Source organism: Lonchura striata, chromosome 38 (genome assembly GCF_046129695.1).
Source record: "Lonchura striata isolate bLonStr1 chromosome 38, bLonStr1.mat, whole genome shotgun sequence".
In the NCBI taxonomy this organism is placed as follows: Eukaryota; Metazoa; Chordata; class Aves; order Passeriformes; family Estrildidae; genus Lonchura; species Lonchura striata.
In genome coordinates, this window is record NC_134640.1 from 2,457,057 (window position 1) to 2,478,957 (window position 21,901).

The window sequence follows — 21,901 nt, forward strand, 5'->3', positions numbered from 1 at the left end:
ACCCCCAAAACCACCTGAGCTCCCCCAGAGACCCCCAAAACCACCTGAGCCCCCCCAAAGACCCCCAAAGAGCCCCCCAAAACCACCTGAGCCCCCCCAGATCCCCCCAAACCATCCCCCCTCCCTTTGACCCTCCGAAACCCCCTCAGGACCCCTCTCAAGTCCTGCCTCAGTTTCCCCCTAAGGACGCCCCTCTCCTTTCCCCTCATGACCCCTCTTCTCTCTCCCCTCGGGGTCCCCCCGACTTTTCCCTTCAGTTTTCTTCCCACATTTCCCCTCAGGACCCCTCTCAGTTTCCCCCTCGCGTTCAGGACCCTCCTCAAGGTTCCACTCGTGTTTCCACTCAAGGTTCCACTCGTGTTTCCCCTCAGGTTTCCACTCGTGTTTCCCCTCAGGATCCCTTTTACATTTCCCCTCAGGACCCCCCTCATGTTTCCACTCGTGTTTCCCCTCAGGTTTCCACTCATGTTTCCACTCGTGTTTCCACTCAGGATCCCTTTTACAATTCCCCTCAGGACCCCCCTCGTGTTTCCCCTCGTGTTTCCACTCGTGTTTCCCCTCAAGGTTCCCCTCAGGACCCCCCTCATGTTTCCACTCGTGTTTCCTCTCAGGATCCCTTTTACAATTCCCCTCAGGTTTCCCCTCAGGTTTCCACTCGTGTTTCCCCTCACCTTTCCCCTCAGGACTCCTGTCATGTTTCCCCTCAGGACTCCCCTCACATTTCCAGCCACCTTTCTCCTGACGTTTCCAGCCACATTTCCCCTCACATTTCCCCTCAGGACTCCACTCATCTTTCCTCTCACATTTCCCCTCACATTTCCCCTCAGGACCCTCTTGAATTCCCCCCTCACATTTCCCCTCACATTTCCCCTCAGAACCCTGTTGAATTCCCCCCTCACGTTTCCCCTCAGAACCCTGTTGAATTCCCCCCTCACGTTTCCCCTCACGACCCTCTGCAGTTCCCCCCTGCCGCCCCCCCCCGCCTCTCCCCCCCCCCCGCCCCCCCCGCCCCCCCCGCGGGCGACTCGGAGGCGCTGGCGCTTTCCCGCCAACTGCGCGCGCTGCTGCGCGCGCGCCCCGCCGGCCTCTCGCTCTTCCAGCTGCGCGCCGCCTACAGCGCCGCCTACCGCCGGCCCCTCCCCTTGGGCGCCGCCGCCTCCGCCCGACTGCGCCTGCGCCAGCTGCCCGGCGCCGCGCTGCGCCTGCGCGGCTGCGGCGTGCAGCTCCGCGTGCTGCCCCCTGGCGGCGCGGAGGACTCGTGGCGGGGCGAGCCGGCGCCGCGGGCGGCGTCGCCGAATCGCGACCGGAGCCCCGGAGCGGGAGGGAGCGGCCGGGGACGGGGCACGGGCACGGGGACGGGGACGGGCACGGGCACGGGGACGGGGACGGGCACGGGGACGGGGACAGCAGCCGGCACAGGCGGAGCGCCCCCGGAGCCAGCCGCCAACCCCGCGGCGTGCCCGGGGTGCGGCAGCCGCGGTGGCGGGAGCAGCGCGGTGTCCCCGAGTTTTGGCGGGACATGCGGGGTGTCCCCAAATCCTGTCACAACATCCAGAGTGTCCCCGAGTTCTGGCGGGATATCCAGGGTGTCCCCGAGTTCTGGCGGGACATCCAGGGTGTCCCCGAGTTCTGGCGGGACATGCGGGGTGTCCCCGAGTTCTGGCGGGATATCCAGAGTGTCCCCGAGTTCTGGCGGGACATCCAGGGTGTCCCCGAGTTCTGGCGGGAGCAGCGCCGTGTCCCCGAGTTCTGGCGGGACATTCAGGGTGTCCCCAAATCCTGTCACAACATCCAGGGTGTCTCCGAGTTCTGGCGGGAAATCCAGAGTGTCCCCGAGTTCTGGCGGGAGCAGCGCGGTGTCCCCGAGTTCTGGCGGGACATGCGGGGTGTCCCCAAATCCTGTCACAACATCCAGGGTGTCCCCGAGTTCTGGCGGGACATCCAGGGTGTCCCCGAGTTCTGGCGGGAGCAGCGCCGTGTCCCCGAGTTCTGGCGGGACATTCAGAGTGTCCCCGAGTTCTGGCGGGAGCAGCGCGGTGTCCCCGAGTTCTGGCGGGAGCAGCGCGGTGTCCCCGAGTTCTGGCGGGACATCCAGGGTGTCCCCAAATCCTGGCGGGATATTCAGGGTGTCCCCGAGTTCTGGCGGGACATCCCCAATGTCCCCAAATCCTCTCGCGACATCCAGGGTGTCCCCGAGTTCTGGCGGGACATCCCCAATGTCCCCAAATCCTGTCACGACCCCCAGAGTGTCCCCAAATCCTGTCACGACCCCCTCAGTGTCCCCAAATCCTGTCGGGACCCCCTCGGTGTCCCCAAATTCTGTCACGACATCCAGAGTGTCCCCAAATCCTGGCGGGACCCGCCCCGAGCGCTGCACGCTGCTCTAGGGGCGCGACCCCGAATCCGCCGGATTTTCACCCAAAAACGGGCAAAAAGTGGCGAAGTTTTGTACCAAAAACGGGCAAAAAATGTTCAAGTTTTGTACTAAAAATGAGCGGTAAATGTTCGATTTTTGTACCAAAAATGAGTGATGAATGTTTGATTTTTGTACCAAAAATGAGCGATATATGTTGAGTTTTTATACCAAAAACGGGCAATAAATGTTGAGTTTTTATGCCAAAAATGGGCAAAAAATGTTCAATTTTTATACCAAAAATGAGTGATGAATGTTCAATTTTTGTACCAAAAATGAGTGGTAAATGTTCAATTTTTGTACCAAAAATAGGCAATAAATGTTAAGTTTTTATGCCAAGAATGAGTAATAAATGTTGAATTTTTATACCAAAAATGGGCAATAAATGTTGAATTTTTATACCAAGAAAGAGTAATAAATGTTGAATTTTTATACCAAAGATGGGCAATAAATGTTGAATTTTTATACAAAAATGGGCTATATATGTTGAGTCTTTATGCCAAAAACGGGCAAAAAATGTTCAATATTTATACCAAAAATTAGCGATAAATGTTGAATTTTTATACCAAAAATGAACGATAAATGTCGAATTTTTATAACAAAAATGGGCAAAAAAAAATTCGGATTTTTAGACCAAAAATGAGCAAAAAATGTTGAATTTAAACCCAAAAATTAGCAATAAAATATTACATTTTAAACAAAAAATGGAAAATAAAATGTTCATTTTTTTACCCCAAAATTTGGAATTTCCCCCCAAAAGACAAAGCAATCGGGGCCCAATTAAGCTCATTAAGGTTTAATTAGGTGAGGGTTCCTGGGGGAGGGGCGGCGATTTTGGGGTGAATTTGGGGTTTTTGGGGTGCCCCGTTTGGGGGAGGGGCTCAGCCTGCGGAGAGAGGGGGGAGGGTCAAGGAGAGCCCCCCAAAAAATCCCCCGGACCCCCGCAAAATAACCCAAAACCCCCAAAATCAACCCAAACCCCCCAAAAAATCCCCGGACCCCCCAAAAATAACCCGAAACTCCCCAAAATCAACCCAAACCCCCCCAAAAATCCCCCCAAATCCCCTCCAAAATCCCCCAAAATCCACCCCAAAAAAATCCCCTAAAACCCCCCAAAACCCACTCAAAAAAACGGCCAAATCCCCTAAAACCCCCCAAAAACCCCAAATCCCCCCAAAAATCCACTCAAATCCCACCAAAATCCCCCAAATCCCCTCCAAAATCCCCCCCAAAAATCCCCTAAAACCCCCCAAAAACACCTCCAAGTCCCCCCAAAACCCACCCCAAATCCCCCCAAAATCTACTCAAATCCCCCCAAATCCCCCCAAAATCCCCCAAATTCCCTCCAAAAACCTCCCCAAAATCTCCCCCCAAATCCCCCCAAATCCCCAAATCCCCCAAATCCCCCAAATCCCCCAAATCCCCAAATCCCCCCAAATCCCCCAAATCCCCCCAAATCCCCCCAAATCCCCAAATCCCCCCAAATCCCCAAATCCCCCCAATCCCAAGCCCCCCATCCCGGTACCGTTGTGGGGTCTCAGGGCAGCAGCAGCGCCCCCAGCCCCAGCAGGAGCCCCCCGAGTTTGGGGGTCCCGGGCGGGTTTCGGGGGGCGGCCGAGGGGGACCCCCGGGCACAGGGGGGGGGCAGCTCGGCCGGGGGGGGCTCCGGGCTCCAGAGCGGATCTGGGGGGACACGGCGGAGGCGGGGGGGTCGGGGGGTTTGGGGGGGTTTGGGGGGATTTGGGGGATTTGGGGATTTGGGATTTGGGGGGATTTGGGGATTTGGGGATTTGGGGGGGATTTGGGGGATTTGGGGGATTTGGGGGATTTGGGGGGGGTTTGGGGGGGTTTTGGGGGGATTTGGGGATTTGGGGGATTTGGGGGATTGGGGGATTGGGGGGATTTGGGGGATTTGGGGGATTTGGGGGGATTTGGGGGGATTTGGGGGGATTTGGGGATTTGGGGATTTGGGGGATTTGGGGATTTGGGGGGATTTGGGGGGATTTGGGGGATTTGGGGGATTTGGGGGGGGTTTGGGGGATTTGGGGGATTTGGGGATTTGGGGATTTGGGGGGGGTTTTGGGGATTTGGGGGGGGTTTTGGGGGGATTTGAGGGGGATTTGAGGGGGTTTTGGGGGATTTGGGGGGATTTGGGGGGAAATGGGGGGAGATTTTACGGGGATTTTGGGGGGTTTGGGGGGATTTTGGGGGGGTTTGGGAAGGATTTTGGGGGGATTTGGGGGGAATTTGGGGGGGATTGGGGGGGTTTGGGGGGATTTGGGGGGATTTGGGGGATTTGGGGGGATTGGGGGATTTGGGGATTTGGGGGATTTGGGGGATTTGGGGATTTGGGGGGGATTTGGGGGGATTTGGGAGATTTTGGGGGGTTTTGGGGGATTTGGGGATTGGTTTTGGAGTTCAGAGGGATGTCAGGGTGGATTTTTGGGATGTCAGGGTGGATTTTTGGGATTAGGTTTCAGAGGGATGTCAGGGTGGATTTTTAGGATTCCAGGGTGGATTTTTGGGATTTCAGGGTGGATTTTCGTCATTCCTGCACTCACCGGGGGGGTCCCGCAGCCAGGATTGAGGGGTTCAGAGGGATTTTAGGGTGGATTTTTGGGATTTCAGGGCGGATTTTTGGGATGTCAGGGCGGATTTTTGGGATTAGGTTTCAGAGGGATTTTAGGGTGGATTTTTAGGATTTCAGGGTGGATTTTGGGGATGTCAGGGTGGATTTTTAGGATTTCAGGGTGGATTTTGGGGATGTCAGGGTGGATTTTTAGGATTTCAGGGTGGATTTTGGGGATTTCAGGGTGGATTTTTTGGATTTCATGGTGGATTTTCGTCATTCCTGCACTCACCGGGGGGGTCCCGCAGCCAGGATTGAGGTGTTCAGAGGGATTTCAGGGTGGATTTTTGGGATTAGGTTTCAGAGGGATGTCAGGTCAGATTTTTAGGATTTCAGGGCGGATTTTTAGGATGTCAGGGTGGATTTTTAGGATTTCAGGGCAGATTTTCGTCATTCCTGCACTCACCGGGGGGGTCCCACAGCCAGGATTGAGGGGTTCAGAGGGATTTTAGGGTGGATTTTTGGGATTTCAGGGTTGATTTTTGGGATTAGGTTTCAGAGGGATGTCAGGGTGGATTTTGGGGATTTTAGGGTGGATTTTTAGGATTTCAGGGTGGATTTTGGGGATGTCAGGGTGGATTTTTAGGATTTCAGGGTGGATTTTGGGGATGTCAGGGTGGATTTTTAGGATTTCAGGGCGGATTTTGGGGATGTCAGGGTGGATTTTTAGGATTTCAGGGTGGATTTTTAGGATTTCATGGCGGATTTTCGTCATTCCTGCACTCATCGGGGGGGTCCCGCAGCCAGGATTGAGGGGTTCAGAGGGATGTCAGGGTGGATTTTTAGGATTTCAGGGCGGATTTTTAGGATTTCAGGGTGGATTTTGGGGATTTCAGGGTGGATTTTTAGGATTTCAGGGTGGATTTTGGGGATTTCAGGGTGGATTTTTAGGATTCTAGGGTGGATTTTTAGGATTTCAGGGTGGATTTTTAGGATTTCAGGGCGGATTTTTAGGATTTCAGGGTGGATTTTGGGGATTTCAGGGTGGATTTTTGGGATTTCAGGGTGGATTTTTAGGATTTCATGGCGGATTTTCGTCATTCCTGCACTCACGGGGGGGGTCCCGCAGCCAGGATTGAGGGGTTCAGAGGGATGTCAGGGTGGATTTTTAGGATGTCAGGGTGGATTTTTAGGATTTCAGGGCGGATTTTTAGGATTTCAGGGTGGATTTTTAGGATTTCAGGGTGGATTTTTAGGATGTCAGGGTGGATTTTTAGGATTTCAGGGCGGATTTTTGGGATTTCAGGGTGGATTTTTAGGATGTCATGGCGGATTTTCGTCATTCCTGCACTCACCGGGGGGGTCCCGCAGCCGCGCCCGCAGAGCCCCCAGCGCTCGGCTCAGGTTGCGCAGGGTCCCCTCCAGCCGCGCGTTCTCCCCGCGCAGCCCCCGCAGCGTCTCCTGCAGCTGGAAGGGAACCCCCCGCCCCAAAACCAGCACGGCCGCCAGCGCCACGGCCCCCCAGAACCCCATGGCCGCCCCCCGAGCTGCGATCGACCCCCCAAAACCCTCACTGAGCCCCCCCGAGCTGCGATCGATCCCCCCTCACGTCACTGACCACCACCACCACCCCCTCAGGGCTGCCATTGATCCCCCTCCAATGTCATTGACACCCCCCAAAGTCACATCGATTCCCTCTCCCGGCGTCACTGCCCCCCCCACCATCAATGTCATCGATCCCTTTTTTTGGTCACATTTTCCACTCTTCTTCCCCTCACATTTTCCCGCCCTTTTCTCCCCTCACGTTTTCCCGCCCTTTTTCCCCCCTCACGTTTTCCCGCCCTTTTTTCCCCCCTCACGTTTTCCCGCCCTTTTTCTCCCCTCACGTTTTCCCGCCCTTTTTCTCCCCTCACGTTTTCCCGCTCTTTTTCTCCCCTCACGTTTTCCCGCCCTTTCTCTCCCCCTCACGTTTTCCCGCCCTTTCTCTCCCCCTCACGTTTTCCCGCCCTTTTCCCCCCCCTCACGTTTTCCCGCCCTTTCTCTCCCCTCACGTTTTCCGCCCTTTTTCTCCCCCTCACGTTTTCCCGCCCTTTTTTCTCCCCTCACGTTTTCCCGCCCTTTTTTTCCTCACGTTTTCCCGCCCTTTTTCTCTCCCCTCACGTTTTCCCGCCCTTTTTCTCCCCCTCACATTTTCCCACCCTTTTTCTCCCCCTCACGTTTTCCCGCCCTTTTCCCCCTCAAATTTCCCGCCCTTTTTTTCTCCCCCCTCACGTTTTCCCGCCCTTTTTCTCCCCCTCACGTTTTCCCGCCCTTTTTTTCTCCCCTCACGTTTTCCCGCCCTTTTTCTCCCCCTCACGTTTTCCCGCCTTTTTTCCCCCCTCAGGCTTTCCTGCTTTTTCTCTCCCCCTCACGTTTTCCCGCCCTTTTTCTCCCTCACGTTTTCCGCCCTTTTTTCCCCCTCCTCACGTTTTCCCGCCCTTTTTTCCCCCTCACGGTTTTCCCGCCCTTTTTCTCTCCCCCTCACGTTTTCCCGCCCTTTTTCCACCCCCTCACGTTTTCCCGCCCTTTTTCCCCCCCCTCACGTTTTCCCGCCCTTTTTCCCCACCCTCACGTTTTCCCGCCCTTTTTTCCCCCTCACGTTTTCCCGCCCTTTTTCCCCACCTCACGTTTTCCCGCCCTTTTTCCCCCCCTCACATTTTCCCGCCCTTTTTTCCCCCCTCACGTTTTCCCGCCCTTTTTCCCCCTCACGTTTTCCCGCCCTTTTGTCCCCCTCACGTTTCCCGCCCTTTTTCTCCCCCTCACGTTTTCCCGCCCTTTCTCTCCCCCTCACATTTTCCCGCCCTTTTTTTCTCCCCTCACGTTTTCCCGCCCTTTTTCCCCCCCCTCACGTTTTCCCGCCCTTTTTCTCCCCCTCACATTTTCCCGCCCTTTTTTCTCCCCCTCACGTTTTCCCGCCCTTTTCCCCCCCCCTCACGTTTTCCCGCCCTTTTTCTCCCCCTCACGTTTTCCCGCCCTTTTTCTCCCCTCACGTTTTCCGCCCTTTTCTCCCCTCACGTTTTCCCGCCCTTTTCCCCCCCTCACGTTTTCCCGCCCTTTCTCTCCCCCTCACGTTTTCCCGCCCTTTTTTCCCCCCTCACGTTTTCCCGCCTTTTCCCCCCCTCACGTTTTTCCCGCCTTTTTTCTCCCCTCACGTTTTCCCGCCCTTTTCCCCCCTCACGTTTTCCCGCCCTTTTTCTCCCCCTCACATTTTCCCGCCCTTTTTCTCCCCTCACGTTTTCCCGCCCTTTTTCTCCCCCTCACGTTTCCAGTATATCCCAGTGAAAACCAGTATAACCCAGTTTAGCCCACTAGAACTCAGTACATCCCAGTATAACCCACCACATCCCAATACACCCCAGTACATACCAGTATATCCCAGTATAATCCAGTATAACCCAATATTTCACAGTACATCTCAATACATCCCAGTATAACCCAGTATAACCCAATACATCCCAGTACATCCCAGTATAATCCAATATATCCAGGTATATCCCAGTACACCCCAGTACATCCCAGTACATCCCAGTATAATCCAGTATAAACCAATACATCCCAGTATAACCCATTATAAGCCAGTATATCAGTACATCCCAGTATAATCCAGTATAACCCAGTACATCCCAGTATAACCCATTATAACCCAGTATAACTGAGTATAACCCAGTACACCCCAGTACATCCCAGTATAAACCAATATACCCCAGTATAACTAAATATATCCCAGTACATCCCAGTATATCCCAGTATAACCCATTATAACCCAGTACATCCCAGTATAACCCAGTACATCCCAGTATGTCCCAGTATAACCCAGTATATCCCAGTATAATCCAGTATAACCCATTATAACCCAGTATATCCCAGTATAACCCAGTACATCCCAGTACGTCCCAGTATAACCCAGTATAACCCAGTACATCCCAGTATAACCCAGTACGTCCCAATATAACCCAGTACATCCCAGTATGTCCCAGTATAACCCAGTATAACCTAGTATAATCCAGTATAACCCATTATAACTCAGTACATCCCAGTATAACCCAGTACATCCCAGTACATCCCAGTATAACCCAGTATATCCCAGTATAACCCAGTACATCCCAGTATAACCCAGTACGTCCCAATATAACCCAGTACATCCCAATATAACCCAGTACATCCCAGTACGTCCCAGTATAACCCATTATATCCCAGTACATCCCAGTATAACCCAGTACATCCCAGTATAACCCAGTACGTCCCAATATAACCCAGTACACCCCAGTACATCCCAATATAACCCAGTACGTCCCAGTATATCCCAGTACATCCCAGTATATCCCAGTATAACCCAGTACATCCCATTATATCCCAGTACATCCCAGTACATCCCAGTACGTCCCAGTATAACCCATTATATCTCAGTACATCCCAGTACACCCCAGTATAACCCAGTACGTCCCAATATAACCCATTACATCCCAATATAACCCAGTACTTCCCAGTATATCCCAGTACATCCCAGTACACCCCAGTATAACCCAGTACGTCCCAATATAACCCATTACATCCCAATATAACCCAGTACGTCCCAGTATATCCCAGTACATCCCAGTATAACCCAGTATAACCCAGTACATCCCAGTATAACCCAGTACATCCCAGTACACCCCAATGCCCCGCTCCATTCCCCCCCCCCGCGCTCATTTTGGGTTAAATTTTCGCCTTTTTGGCTCCGGCGCGCGGACGTGGCGCGCGGCAGCCAATGGGAACGCGCCTCGCCCCGCCCCACGCGGGCTCGGCCAACGCTGATTGGTCGATACCCCCAGAGGGGGCGTGGCCAACGCTGTGAGTGACAGCGGGACCCCCCCGGGGTTGGGGCAGGACGAGACGAGGTGAGGGGGGGGGGCGAATTTTGGGGGGATTTTGGGGAATTTTGGGGGGGTCGTGAGGGTCCCGAAGGGTCCTGGGGGGTTTGGGGGGTGTGAGGAGGATTTGGGGGGAAATTTCGGGGAGTTTTGGTGGATTTTAGGGGAGTTTTGTAGTGATCTGAGGGGAATTTGGGGTGTCCTGAGGGGGATTTTGGGGGGGTCTTGAAGGTCCCGAAGGGTCCTGAGGGGTTTGGGGGTTCTGAGGAGGATTTGGGGGAGTTTTGGGGGGTTTTAGGAGAGTTTTCGAGGAGTCTGAGGGGATTTTGGGAAAATCCTGAGGGTCTTGAGGGGTTTAGGGGGTTCTGAGGAGGATTTGGGGGAGTTTTGGGGGATTTTAGGGGAATTTTGGAGGGGTCTGAGGGGATTTTGGGGTGTCCTGAGGGGTTTGGGGGTTCTGAGGAGGATTTGGGGAAGTTTTGGGGGGTTTTAGGGGAATTTTGGAGGGGTCTGAGGGGATTTTGGGAAAATCCTGAGGGTCTTGAGGGGTTTAGGGGGTTCTGAGGAGGATTTGGGGGAGATTTCGGGGAGTTTTGGTGGATTTTAGGGGAATTTTGGAGGGGTCTGAGGGGATTTTGGGGTGTCATGAGTGGTTTGGGGGGTTCTGAGGAGGATTTGGGGGAGTTTTGGGGGATTTTAGGGGAATTTTGGAGGGGTCTGAGGGGATTTTGGGGTGTTCTGTGGAGGATTTGGGGAGTTTTGGGGGATTTTAGAGGAATTTTGGAGGGGTCTGAGGGGATTTTGGGTTGTCCTGAGGGGGATTTTGGGGGGGTCGTGAGGGGTTTGGGGGTTCTGAGGAGGATTTGGGGGAGTTTTGGGGGATTTTAGGGGAGTTTTGGAGGGGTCTGAGGGGATTTTGGGGTGTCCTGAGGGGTTTGGGGGGTTCTGAGGAGGATTTGGGGAATTTTAGGCGGGTTATAGGGACATTTTTGGGATATTTTGGGTCATTTCGGGTTCGTTTTGCTCCATTTGGGCTCATTTAGGAGCATTTGCGGTCGGTTTAGGGACATTTTGGGCTCATTAGTCTAAATTTTGGGACATTTTGGGTTAATTTCTCTGCATTTTGGGACATTTTGCTCTTGTTCCTCTCCATTCTGGGCTAATTTCTCTCGATTTTGGGACACTTTGGGCTCATTTCTCTCCATTCTGGGCTCATTTCTCTCAATTTTGGGGCATTTTGGGTTCATTTCTCTCCATTTTGGGGCATTTTGGGCTCATTTCTCTCCATTTTGGGACACTTTGGGCTCATTTCTCTCCATTTCGGTCTCATTTCTCTCAATTTTAGGATATTTTGGGGTCATTTCTCTCCATTCCCTCCAATTTTCTCCCCATTTTGGGGCACTTTGCTCTCATTTCTCTCAATTTTGGGACACTTTGTGCTCACTTCTTTCCATTTTGGGGCATTTTGGGCTCACTTCTCTCAATTTTGGGACACTTCGGGCTCATTTCTCTCCATTTTGGGGCACTTTGCTCTCATTTCTCTCCATTTTGGGACACTTTGGGCTCATTTCTCTCCATTCTCGCCTCATTTCTCTCCATTTTGGGGGCACTTTGGGCTCATTTCTCTCCATTTTGGGACACTTTGTGCTCACTTCTTTCCATTTTGGGGCACTTTGCTCTCATTTCTCTCCATTTTGGGACACTTTGTGCTCATTTCTCTCCATTTTGGGGCACTTTGCTCTCATTTCTCTCCATTTTGGGACACTTTGCTCTCATTTCTCTCCATTTTGGGACACTTTGGGCTCATTTCTCTCCATTCTCGCCTCATTTCTCTCCATTTTGGGGCATTTTGGGCTCATTTCTCTGCATTTTGGGACACTTTGCTCTCACTTCTCTCCATTTTGGGGCACTTTGCTCTCACTTCTCCCCATTTTGGGGCACTTTGGGCTCACTTCTCTCCATTTTGGGACACTTTGCTCTCACTTCTCCCCATTTTGGGACACTTCAGGCACATTTCTCTCCATTTTGGGACACTTTGGGCTCATTTCTCTCCATTTTGGGGTACTTTGCTCTCACTTCTCTCCATTTTGGGCCATTTTGGGCTCATTTCTCTCCATTTTGGGACACTTCAGGCACATTTCTCTCCATTTTGGGACACTTCAGGCACATTTCTCTCCATTTTGGGACACTTCAGGCACATTTCTCCCCGTTTCGGGACGTTTTAATCTAATTCCTCTCCATTTAAGGACACTTTTTCCTTTTTCTCCCCGCAGATGCCGCTGTGGCCGCTGTGGCCCCTGCTGGCTCTGGCCCTCGGGGGGTCCCCCCACGCCCCCCACCCACATTTCGGGGCTCCCCCCACGCACGACCACGACCCCGAGGGGCTTTTCTGGGACCACGCCGCCATTTGGGGGGCGCAGGAGGCGCGGGAGCAGCGGGAGCTGCCCCCCGAGGAGTCGCGCCGGCGCCTGGGGTGAGAGGCACAAAGTCCCCGAGAATTCACCCAAAATCCCCCCAAAATGCCTGGAAATTCCCCCCAAAAATTCACCCAAAAATTCTTGAAAATTCCCCCAAAATTCACTAAAATTTCCCCAAAAATTCCTGAAAATTCACTAAAAATTCCCCCCAAAATTCCTGAAAATTCCCCCAAAATTCACTAAAATTTCCCCCCAAAATTCCTGAAAAATTCCCCCAAAAATTCCCCCCCAAATTCCTGAAAATTCCCCCAAAATTCACTAAAATTTCCCCAAAAATTCCTGAAAATTCACTAAAAATTCCCCCAAAAATTCACTAAAAATTCCTGAAACTTCTCCCAAAAATTCCTGGAAATTCTCCAAAAATTCACTAAAAATTCCCCCAAAAATTCACTAAAAATTCCTGAAACCTCTCCCAAAAATTAATGAAAAATTCCTGAAAATTCCCCTAAAATTCACTAAAAATTCCTGAAACTTCCCTGAAAAATTCCTGGAAATTCTCCTAAAATTCCTAAAAATTCCCCCCAAAAATCCAAAAAAAATTTTTGAAAAACTTCCTGGTAATATCTTTAAAAAAAGAAATCCCCAAATATCTTTAAAAAATCCCCAAAAATCCCTAAAAAATCCCCCAAAAAAAACCACTTAAAAACGCACAAAAATTCATTAAAAACCCCCAAAAATTCCCCAATTTTTTTTTTTAACCCCAAAAAATCCCCAATTTTTTTTTTTAAATCCCCAATTTATTTTTTTTTAAATCCCAAAAAATCCCCAATTTATTTTTTTTAAAATCCCCAATTTATTTTTTTTAAAATCCCCAATTTATTTTTTTTAAAACCCCCAATTTATTTTTTTTAAACCCCCAATTTATTTTTTTCAAAACCCCAATTTATTTTTCTTAAAACCCCAATTTATTTTTTTTAAAACCCCCAATTTATTTTTTTTAAACCCCCAATTTATTTTTTTCAAAACCCCCAATTTATTTTTTTTAAAACCCCCACTTTATTTTTTTAAATCCCCAATTTATTTATTTTTAAACCCCAATTTATTTTCTTTTTAAACCCCCTAACCCCTGGCTGTCGGCAGGCTGCTGGCGGCGCGGATGGACGCGGACGGCGGCGGGCGCGTCTCGCGGGAGGAGCTGCGCGCCTGGATCCTGCGCAGGCACCGCGCCGCCCGCCAGGCGGCGCTGCGGAGCCACCGCGCCCGCCTGGACCGCGACCGCGACGGCGCCGTGGCCTGGAGCGAGTTCCGGCAGCAGAACTTCGGACACGGCGGTGGGAAATGGGAATTTGGGGGGGATTTTGGGGGTTTATTTGGGGGGTTTTTTGGGGGTTTATTTGGGGAATTTTTAGGGGATTTTTGGGGGATTTTTGGGGGATTTTTGGGGGAATTTTTAGGAGATTTTTGGGGTTTTTTGGGGGCTTTTATAGGATTTTTTTTGGGATTTTTGGGGAATTTTTGGGGAATTTTTAGGGGATTTTTTTGAGGGCTTTTATAGGATGCTTTTGGGGATTTTTAGGGGTTTTTTTGGGAATTTTTAGGGGATTTTTGGGGGAATTTTTAGGGTTTTTTTGGGGATTTTATAGGATTTTTTTAGGGGGTTTTAGGGGGTTTTTGGGGAATTTTTAGGGGTTTTTTTTGTGGGTTTTGGAGGGCTTTTATAGGATTTTTGGGAGGTTTTTAGGGGAATTTTGGGGAATTTTTAGGGGATTTTGGGGGGAAATTTTTAGGGGATTTTTGGGTTTTTTTAGAGGATTTTATAGGATTTTTTTAGGGGGTTTTTGGGGGAATTTTTAGGGGGTTTTTGGGGGAATTTGGGGAAATTTTTAGGGGGTTTATAGGGGTTTTTTGGGGGGCTTTTATAGGATTTTTTTGGGATTTTTAGGGTTTTTTTGTGGGGGTTTTTATAGGATTTTTTAGGGGATTTTTGGGGGAATTTTTAGGGGTTTTTTGTGGGTTTTGGAGGGCTTTTATAGGATTTTGGGGGGGATTTTTGGGGGATTTTGGGGGGGAATTTTTAGGGGATTTTTGGGGTTTTTTGGGGGCTTTTATAGGATTTTGGGGGGGATTTTTAGGGGATTTTTGGGGGAATTTTTAGGGGATTTTTCAGTGTTTTTGGACGGCTTTTATAGGATTTTTTGGGAGGTTTTTAGGGGAATTTTGGGGTTTTTTTGGGAAATTTTTAGGGGATTTTTGGGTTTTTTTAGGGGATTTTATAGGATTTTTTTAGGGGGTTTTTAGGGGGTTTTTGGGGGAATTTTTAGGGGGTTTATAGGGGATTTTTGGGGTTTTTTTGGGAGGGTTTTATAGGATTTTTTAGGGGATTTTTAGGGGAATTTTTGGGGGATTTTTGTGGGTTTTGGAGGGCTTTTATAGGATTTTTGGGGGGTTTTTGGGGGGATTTTTAGGGGATTTTTAGGGGATTTTTGGGGTTTTATTTGGGGGATTTTTAGGGGATTTTTGGGGGAATTTTTAGGGTTTTTTTGGGGGGAATTTTTAGGGGATTTTTAGGGGTTTTTTAGGGGATTTTTGGGGGAATTTTTAGGGGATTTTTGGGGGAATTTTTAGGGGTTTTTTAGGGGTTTTTTGGGGGAATTTTTAGGGTTTTTTTGGGGGAATTTTTGGGGGAATTTTTAGGGTTTTTTTAGGGTTTTTTTGGGGGAATTTTTAGGGGATTTTTGGGGGAATTTTTAGGGGTTTTTTGGGGGGAATTTTTAGGGGATTTTTAGGTTTTTTTGGGGGGCTTTTATAGGATTTTTAGGGGATTTTTAGGGTTTTTTTGTGGGGGCTTTTATGGGATTTTTTAGGGGATTTTTAGGGAGTTTTTAGGGGATTTTTGGGTTTTTTTTGGGGGGGCTTTTATAGCATGTTTTTGGGGATTTGTAGGGAGTTTTTTTGGGAACTTTTTGGGAATTTTGGTGAATTTTTTTGGGATTTTTTTGCCAGTTTTGGGGAATTTTGGGGGAGAATTTTTGTGGATTTTTTTTTGTGTCTCTTTGAGTATTTTCACCAATTTTGGGGGATTCTTTTCAGGTTTTTTGCCGATTTTTTTGCCAATTTTTTGCCAATTTTTTGCCAATTTTTTTGATTTTTTCACAGTTTTTCGGGGGGAGTTTTTGGGAATTTTGGGGTGATTTTTTCTGCTAATTTTCCCAATTTTTTGTTCCCCATTCCAGAGGATTTTGGGGGCTCCCCTGACCCCGATTCCCACCGGAAGCTTCTGGAACGTTCCCGGCGCCGTTTCCTGGCGGCCGACGAGGACGGGGACGGGCGGCTCGAGGCCGCCGAGCTCGACGCCTTCCTCCACCCCGAGGACTTCCCCCGGCTCCAGGACCTGGTGGTGCAGGCGAGAATTCCCAAAATTCCCGAAATTCCCAGAAAAATCCCGAAATTCCCAGAAAAATCCCGAAAACCGCATCGAAAACGGTCAAAAAATGGGATTTTTAGAGGATTTTGGGGGATTTTTTTGGTCATTTTGGGGGATTTTTTAGGGATTTGGGTGGTGCAGGTGAGAATTCCCAAAATTCCCAAAAATCTCGAAATTCCCCAAAAAATCCCGAAATTCCCCAAAAAATCCCGAAAACCGCATCAAAAACGGTCAAGAAATGGGATTTTTAGAGGATTTTTGGGGATCTTTTGGGGGATTTTTTAGGGATTTGGGTGGTGCAGGTGAGAATTCCCAAAATTCCCAAAAAAATCCCGAAATTCCCCAAAAAATCCCAAAAACCGCATCGAAAACGGTCAAAAAATGGGATTTTTAGGGGGTTTTTGGGGATTTTTTTGGTGATTTTTGGGGGATTTTTTAGGGATTTGGGTGGTGCAGGTGAGAATTCCCAAAAATCTCGAAATTCCCAAAAAAATCCCGAAATTCCCAGAAAAATCCCGAAAACCGCATCGAAAACGGTCAAAAAATGGGATTTTTAGAGGATTTTTGGGGATTTTTTTGGTGATTTTTGGGGGATTTTTTAGGGATTTGGGTGGTGCAGGCGAGAATTCCCAAAATTCCCAAAATTCCCCAAAATTCCCCAAAAAATCCCGGAAATTCCCCAAAAAATCCCGAAAACCGCATCAAAAACGGTCAAAAAATGGGATTTTTAGAGGATTTTTGGGGATTTTTTGGGTGTTTTTTTGGGGGGATTTTTTAGGGATTTGGGTGGTGCAGGTGAGAATTCCCAAAATTCCCAAAATTCCCGAAATTCCCCAAAAAATCCCGAAATTCCCCAAAAAATCCCGAAAACCGCATCAAAAACGGTCAAAAAATGGGATTTTTAGAGGATTTTTGGAGATTTTTTTGGTGGTTTTTTTGGCATTTTTGGGGGGATTTTTTTGGGATTTGGGTGGTGCAGGCGAGAATTCCCAAAATTCCCAAAAAAACCCAAAATTCCCAAAAAAATCCCGAAAACCGCATCAAAAACAGTCAAAAAATGGGATTTTTAGAGGATTTTTGGGGATTTTTTGGATGTTTTTTTGGGGGGATTTTTGGGGGATTTGGGTGGTGCAGGCGAGAATTCCCAAAATTCCTGAAATTCCCAAAAAAATCCCGAAATTCCCCAAAAAATCCCGAAAGCCGCATCGAAAACGGTCAAAAAATGGGATTTTTAGAGGATTTTTGGGGATTTTTTGGGTGGTTTTTTGGGGGGATTTTTTAGGGATTTGGGTGGTGCTGGTGAGAATTCCCAAAATTCCCAAAATTCCCCAAAATTCCCCAAAAAATCCCGAAATTCCCAAAAAAATCCTGAAAACCACAGCAAAAACAGTCAAAAAATGGAATTTTTAGAGGATTTTTGGTGTTTTTTGGGTTTTTTGGGGGGAATTTTTAAAGGAATTTTCCCAAATTTTTGGTGATATTTTTGGGGAATATTTTTTGAATTTTCCAGGAATTTTTCGTGAATTTCCCAGGAATTTTTTTGGGAATTTTGGGGAATTCTTTGGGATTTTTCCCAGAAATTTTGGGGGGAATTTTTGTGATTTTCCCAGGGAATTTTGGGGAATTTTTGGGATTTTTTTTTTCCAGGGATTTTAGGGGAGTTTTTTGTGGATTTTTGGGGGAATTTTTGCGGATTTTTGGGGGAATTTTTTGGAAATTTTTAACAAAGTTTCCAGGAATTTTGGAGGGGATTTTTGGGAATTTTTTGGAATTTTTGGGCAGAATTCCCAAATTTTGCCTCCCCAGGAGACGATCGAGGACCTGGACCGGGACGGGGACGGATTCATCCAGGTCGACGAATACATCGGTGAGCGGATTTCGGGAATTTTGGGGAAAACTGGGGAATTTTGGGGAAAATTGGGGAATTTTGGGGGTCCTTGCCTCCATTTGTAGGGATTTTTGGGAATTTTAGGAGGATTTTTGGCAGATTTTTGGCAGAATTTTGGGATTTTCTGGGGATTTTGGAGGAAATTTTGGGGGATTTGGAGAGATTTTTTGGGAATTTTTGGAATTTTTTTGGAATTTTGGGAATCCTTGCCTCCATTTTTAGGGATTTTTGGGAATTTTAGGGGAATTTTGGGGTTTTTTTTTGGTGGCATTTTTTGAATTTTTTGAGGGTTTTTTTGGTGATTTTTGGGAATTTTTGTGGCATTTTTTTGGGGGGGATTTTTGAGGATTTTTTGAGGGGTTTTTTTGGGATTTTTTTGGGAATTTTTGTTGCATTTGGTGGGATTTTGGGGGAATTTTTTGGCATGTTTTGGGATTTTTTAGGGGATTTTTTTCGTGATTTTTTTTGGCATTTCTGGGATGTTTTTTGAAGGAATTTTTTGGCTTTTTTGGTTTTTTTTTTTTTGGTCTTTTTTTAGGAATTTCTTGTGGATTTTTTGGGAATTTTTTGGGGATTTTTTTGGTGGGTTTTTTTGGGATTTTTTGGTGGTATTTTTGGGGTTTTTTTGGTGGTATTTTGGGGGATTTTTTGGTGGCAATTTTGGGATGTTTTTGAGAAATTTTTGAGATTTTTCCGGAGATTTTTGGGGGTGTTTTTTGAGCGATTTTTTCACATTATTTGGGGATTTTTTTTAAATTTTTTTTGTGGCATTTTTGGGGATTTTTTTTGTGGCTTTTTTTGAGCTTTTTGGGGAGTTTTTTTGGGATAATTTTTGGGATTTTGACGCATTTTTTCCGAGATTTTTTTGGGATTTCTTTACGATTTTCTTCATTTTTTTATCGATTTTTTTTGTTTTTTTCCCCGTTTTTTCCCCTTTTCTTGGCTATTTTTGGCTTTTTTGGGATGGGGATTTTTTTGCTAAGGAACTTTCCTTTCTCTTTTCCAGCTGATTTATCCGAGGGCCCCCCGGGCTCCCCGGAGCCTCCCGAAATTCTCCGGGAACGGGAACAATTCCTGCGGCATCGGGATCGCGACGGCGACGCCCGACTCGGACCCGACGAGGTCAAATTTTGGCTCAGCCCCCCCAGCCCCGACTGGGCCGGGGTCGAGGCCGAGCACCTGATCCACCACGCCGACCTGGACCAGGTGAGAATTCCCAAAATTCCCGGGATTCCCAAAAAAATCCATTCATTCGCAAAAAAATCCCGGAAAATTTGGGGTTTCGGGGCCATTTTGGGGCATTTTTGGGGTATTTTTTGGGAATTTTGAGCTAAAATGCAAGCACCTGATCCTGGACCAGGTGAGAATTCCCAAAATTCCCGGAATTCCCAAAAAAATCCATTCATTCTCAAAAAAATCCCGGAAAATTTGGTGTTTTGGGGCCATTTTGGGGCATTTTTAGGGGATTTTGGGGCATTTTTGGGGTATTTTTTGGGAATTTTGAGCTAAAATGCAAGCACCTGATCCTGGACCAGGTGAGAATTCCCAAAATTCCAGGAATTCCCAAAAAAATCCCGGAATTCCCAAAAAAAATCCTGGAAAATTTGGGGTTTTGGGGCCATTTTGGGGCATTTTTAGGGGATTTTGGGGCATTTTTGGGGTATTTTTTGGGAATTTTAAGCTAAAATGCAAGCACCTGATCCTGGACCAGGTGAGAATTCCCAAAATTCCCGGAATTCCCCAAAAAATCCATTCATTCGCAAAAAAATCCCAGAAAATTTGGGGTTTTGGGGCCATTTTGGGGCATTTTTAGGGGATTTTGGGGCATTTTTGGGGTATTTTTTGGGAATTTTGAGCTAAAATGCAAGCACCTGATCCTGGACCAGGTGAGAATTCCCAAAATTCCAGGAATTCCCAAAAAAATCCGGGAATTCCCAAAAAAATCCAAGAAAATTTGGGGTTTCGAGGCAGTTTTGGGGCATTTTTAGGGGATATTTTGGGCATATTTTTGAGATTTTTTGGGATATTTTGGGGATATTTGGGTAGAATTTTTGGGAATTTTTCGGGGATATTTTGGGGGTTCTTTGTGAATTTTTGGGGATGTTTTTGGGATATTTTGGGAATATTTGGGGGGATTTTTGGGAATATTTTGGGAATGTTTTAGGGATATTTTAGGTATTTTTGGGAATATTTTTGGAATTTTTTAGGGATATGTTGGGGATTCTTTGTGAATTTTTTGGGGAATTTTTGGGGATTTTTTAGGGCTATTTCGAGGATTCTTTGTGAACTTTTTGGGATATTTTGGGAATTTCTGGGGGGGGGTTTTTTAAGGAATTTTTGGGCCATTTTGGGTGGGATTTTTTTGGGGGCGGATCCCAAATTTTCTGGAATTTTCTGGAATTTTTCCCGAATTTTCCCCAGGACGGGGCCCTGACCCGGGAGGAGATTTTGGGGCGTTGGGAACTTTTCGTGGGGAGCCGAGCCACCGACTACGGGCAGGACCTGCACCGGGCCCACGACGAGCTCTGAGCCCAAAATATCCCAAAAATATCCCAAAAACAACCCAAAAATATCCCAAAAACATCCCCAAAAACATCCCAAAAACATCCCAAAAACATCCCAAAAACATCCCAAAAACATCCCAAAAACATCCCCAAAAACAACCCCAAAAATATCCCAAAAACAACCCAAAAACATCCCCAAAAATATCCCAAAAATATCCCCAAAAATATCCCAAAAACATCCCAGAAACATCCCCAAAAACATCCCCAAAAATATCCAAAAAATATCCCCAAAAACATCCCAAAAACATCCCAAATATATCCCCAAAAATATCCCATAAATATCCCCAAAAATATCCCAAAAACATCCCAAAAACATCCCAAAAACATCCCAAAAATATCCCAAAAATATCCCCAAAAATATCCCAAAAACATCCCAAAAACATCCAAAAAATATCCCCAAAAATATCCCAAAAATATCCCCAAAAATATCCCCAAAACATCCCCAAAACATCCCCGAAAATATCCCAAAAATATCCCAAAAACAACCCAAAAACATCCCAAAATCAACCCAGAAACATCCCCAAAAACATCCCCAAAATATCCAAAAACATCCCAAAAACATCCCAAAAACATCCCCAAAAATCCCCAAAAACATCCCAAAAACATCCCAAAAACAACCCAAAAACAACCCAGAAACATCCCCAAAAACATCCCCAAAAACATCCCCAAAATATCCAAAAACATCCCCAAAAACATCGCCAAAAATCCTCAAAAATATCCCCAAAAATACCCCCAAAAATTCCCTAAAATACTCCCAAAAATTCCCTAAAATAGTCCCAAAAATTCCCAAAAATATCCCCAAAAATAGTCCCAAAAATAGTCCCAAAAAATTTCCAAAATATCCCCAAAAATTCCGAATTTTGGGATCTTTGGGAATAAAAATTGGGGGTCGCTCCCCCAGATCCCAAAAATTACAAGTCTGAGTCGATTTTGGGGGAAAATTGGGAATTTTGGGGGAAAATTGGGAATTTTGGGGGGAATTTGGGGATTTTGGGAGGAATTTGGGGATTTTGGGGGTAAAATGGGATATTTTAGGGAGAAAAAATGGGAATTTTGGGGGGAAATTGGGGATTTTGGGGAGAAAATCCAGGAATTTGGGGAAAAAATGGAATTTTGGGGGGAAAATTGGGAATTTTGGGGGGAAAATTGGGGGTTTTTGGGAAAAAATGAATTTTTGTGGGAAAGTTTGGGAATTTTAAGGGGGAATTTTGGGGAGAAAACCCAGAAATTTGGGGGAAAATTGGAATTTTGCGGGGGGAAATTGGGTATTTTGTAGGGGAAATGGGGATTTTTGGGGGAAAAATGGAAATTAGGAGAAAAATGGGAATTTTTGGGGGGGGAAATTGGGAATTTTGGGGGGGAAATGGGAAGTTTTGGGGAGAAAATTGGGAATTTCGGGGGGAAAACTGGGGATTTTTGGAGGGGAAATTTTTTGGGGTGATAATTCCTGATTTTGGAGGGTCCCCAAACGGCCGCGACCCCAAAATTGGGAATTTTAGGAGGAAAAAAAATTAAAAAAAGAGGCGGGACAGGCCCCTCCCCCCCCCCCAACCCAAATTTGGGGCTCCTGGGGGGGTGGGGGAGGGGTGACCCGTCCCAAATTCCCCAAATTTGGGTCCGGGGGGGGGGGTCCTCGGGGACCCGGCCGAGATTTTGGGTTTTTTTGGGAAAAATTCCCAAATTTAGTTCAGGATCCCTTTGGGAGCTCCTCCCAAGCGACGCGGCCCCTTTAAGAGA

The 21,901-nt window shown here is 47.6% G+C and overlaps 1 protein-coding gene across 1 annotated transcript; it reads left to right on the forward strand.

Moving 5' to 3' along the window:
- The first annotated feature begins 13,444 nt into the window (after positions 1-13,444).
- LOC116184739 (reticulocalbin-3-like) lies at positions 13,445-20,426 on the forward strand. The gene is made up of 5 exons (XM_077789842.1): positions 13,445-13,619; positions 15,522-15,691; positions 17,519-17,579; positions 18,607-18,806; positions 20,022-20,426. Exons 1-5 carry the CDS (start codon positions 13,445-13,447, stop codon positions 20,127-20,129), a joined length of 714 nt encoding a protein of 237 aa, XP_077645968.1. The 3' UTR covers positions 20,130-20,426.
- Positions 20,427-21,901: the final 1,475 nt, after the last annotated feature.

Bases quoted from the DNA above. Each gene is read 5' to 3' on its own strand.
- LOC116184739 (XM_077789842.1), top strand. From the start codon at position 13,445: ATGGACGCGGACGGCGGCGGGCGCGTCTCGCGGGAGGAGCTGCGCGCC. The intron at 15,692-17,518 runs GCGAGAATTCCC...TTGCCTCCCCAG, and splicing joins TCCAGGACCTGGTGGTGCAG to GAGACGATCGAGGACCTGGA. The intron at 18,807-20,021 runs GTGAGAATTCCC...AATTTTCCCCAG, and splicing joins ACCACGCCGACCTGGACCAG to GACGGGGCCCTGACCCGGGA.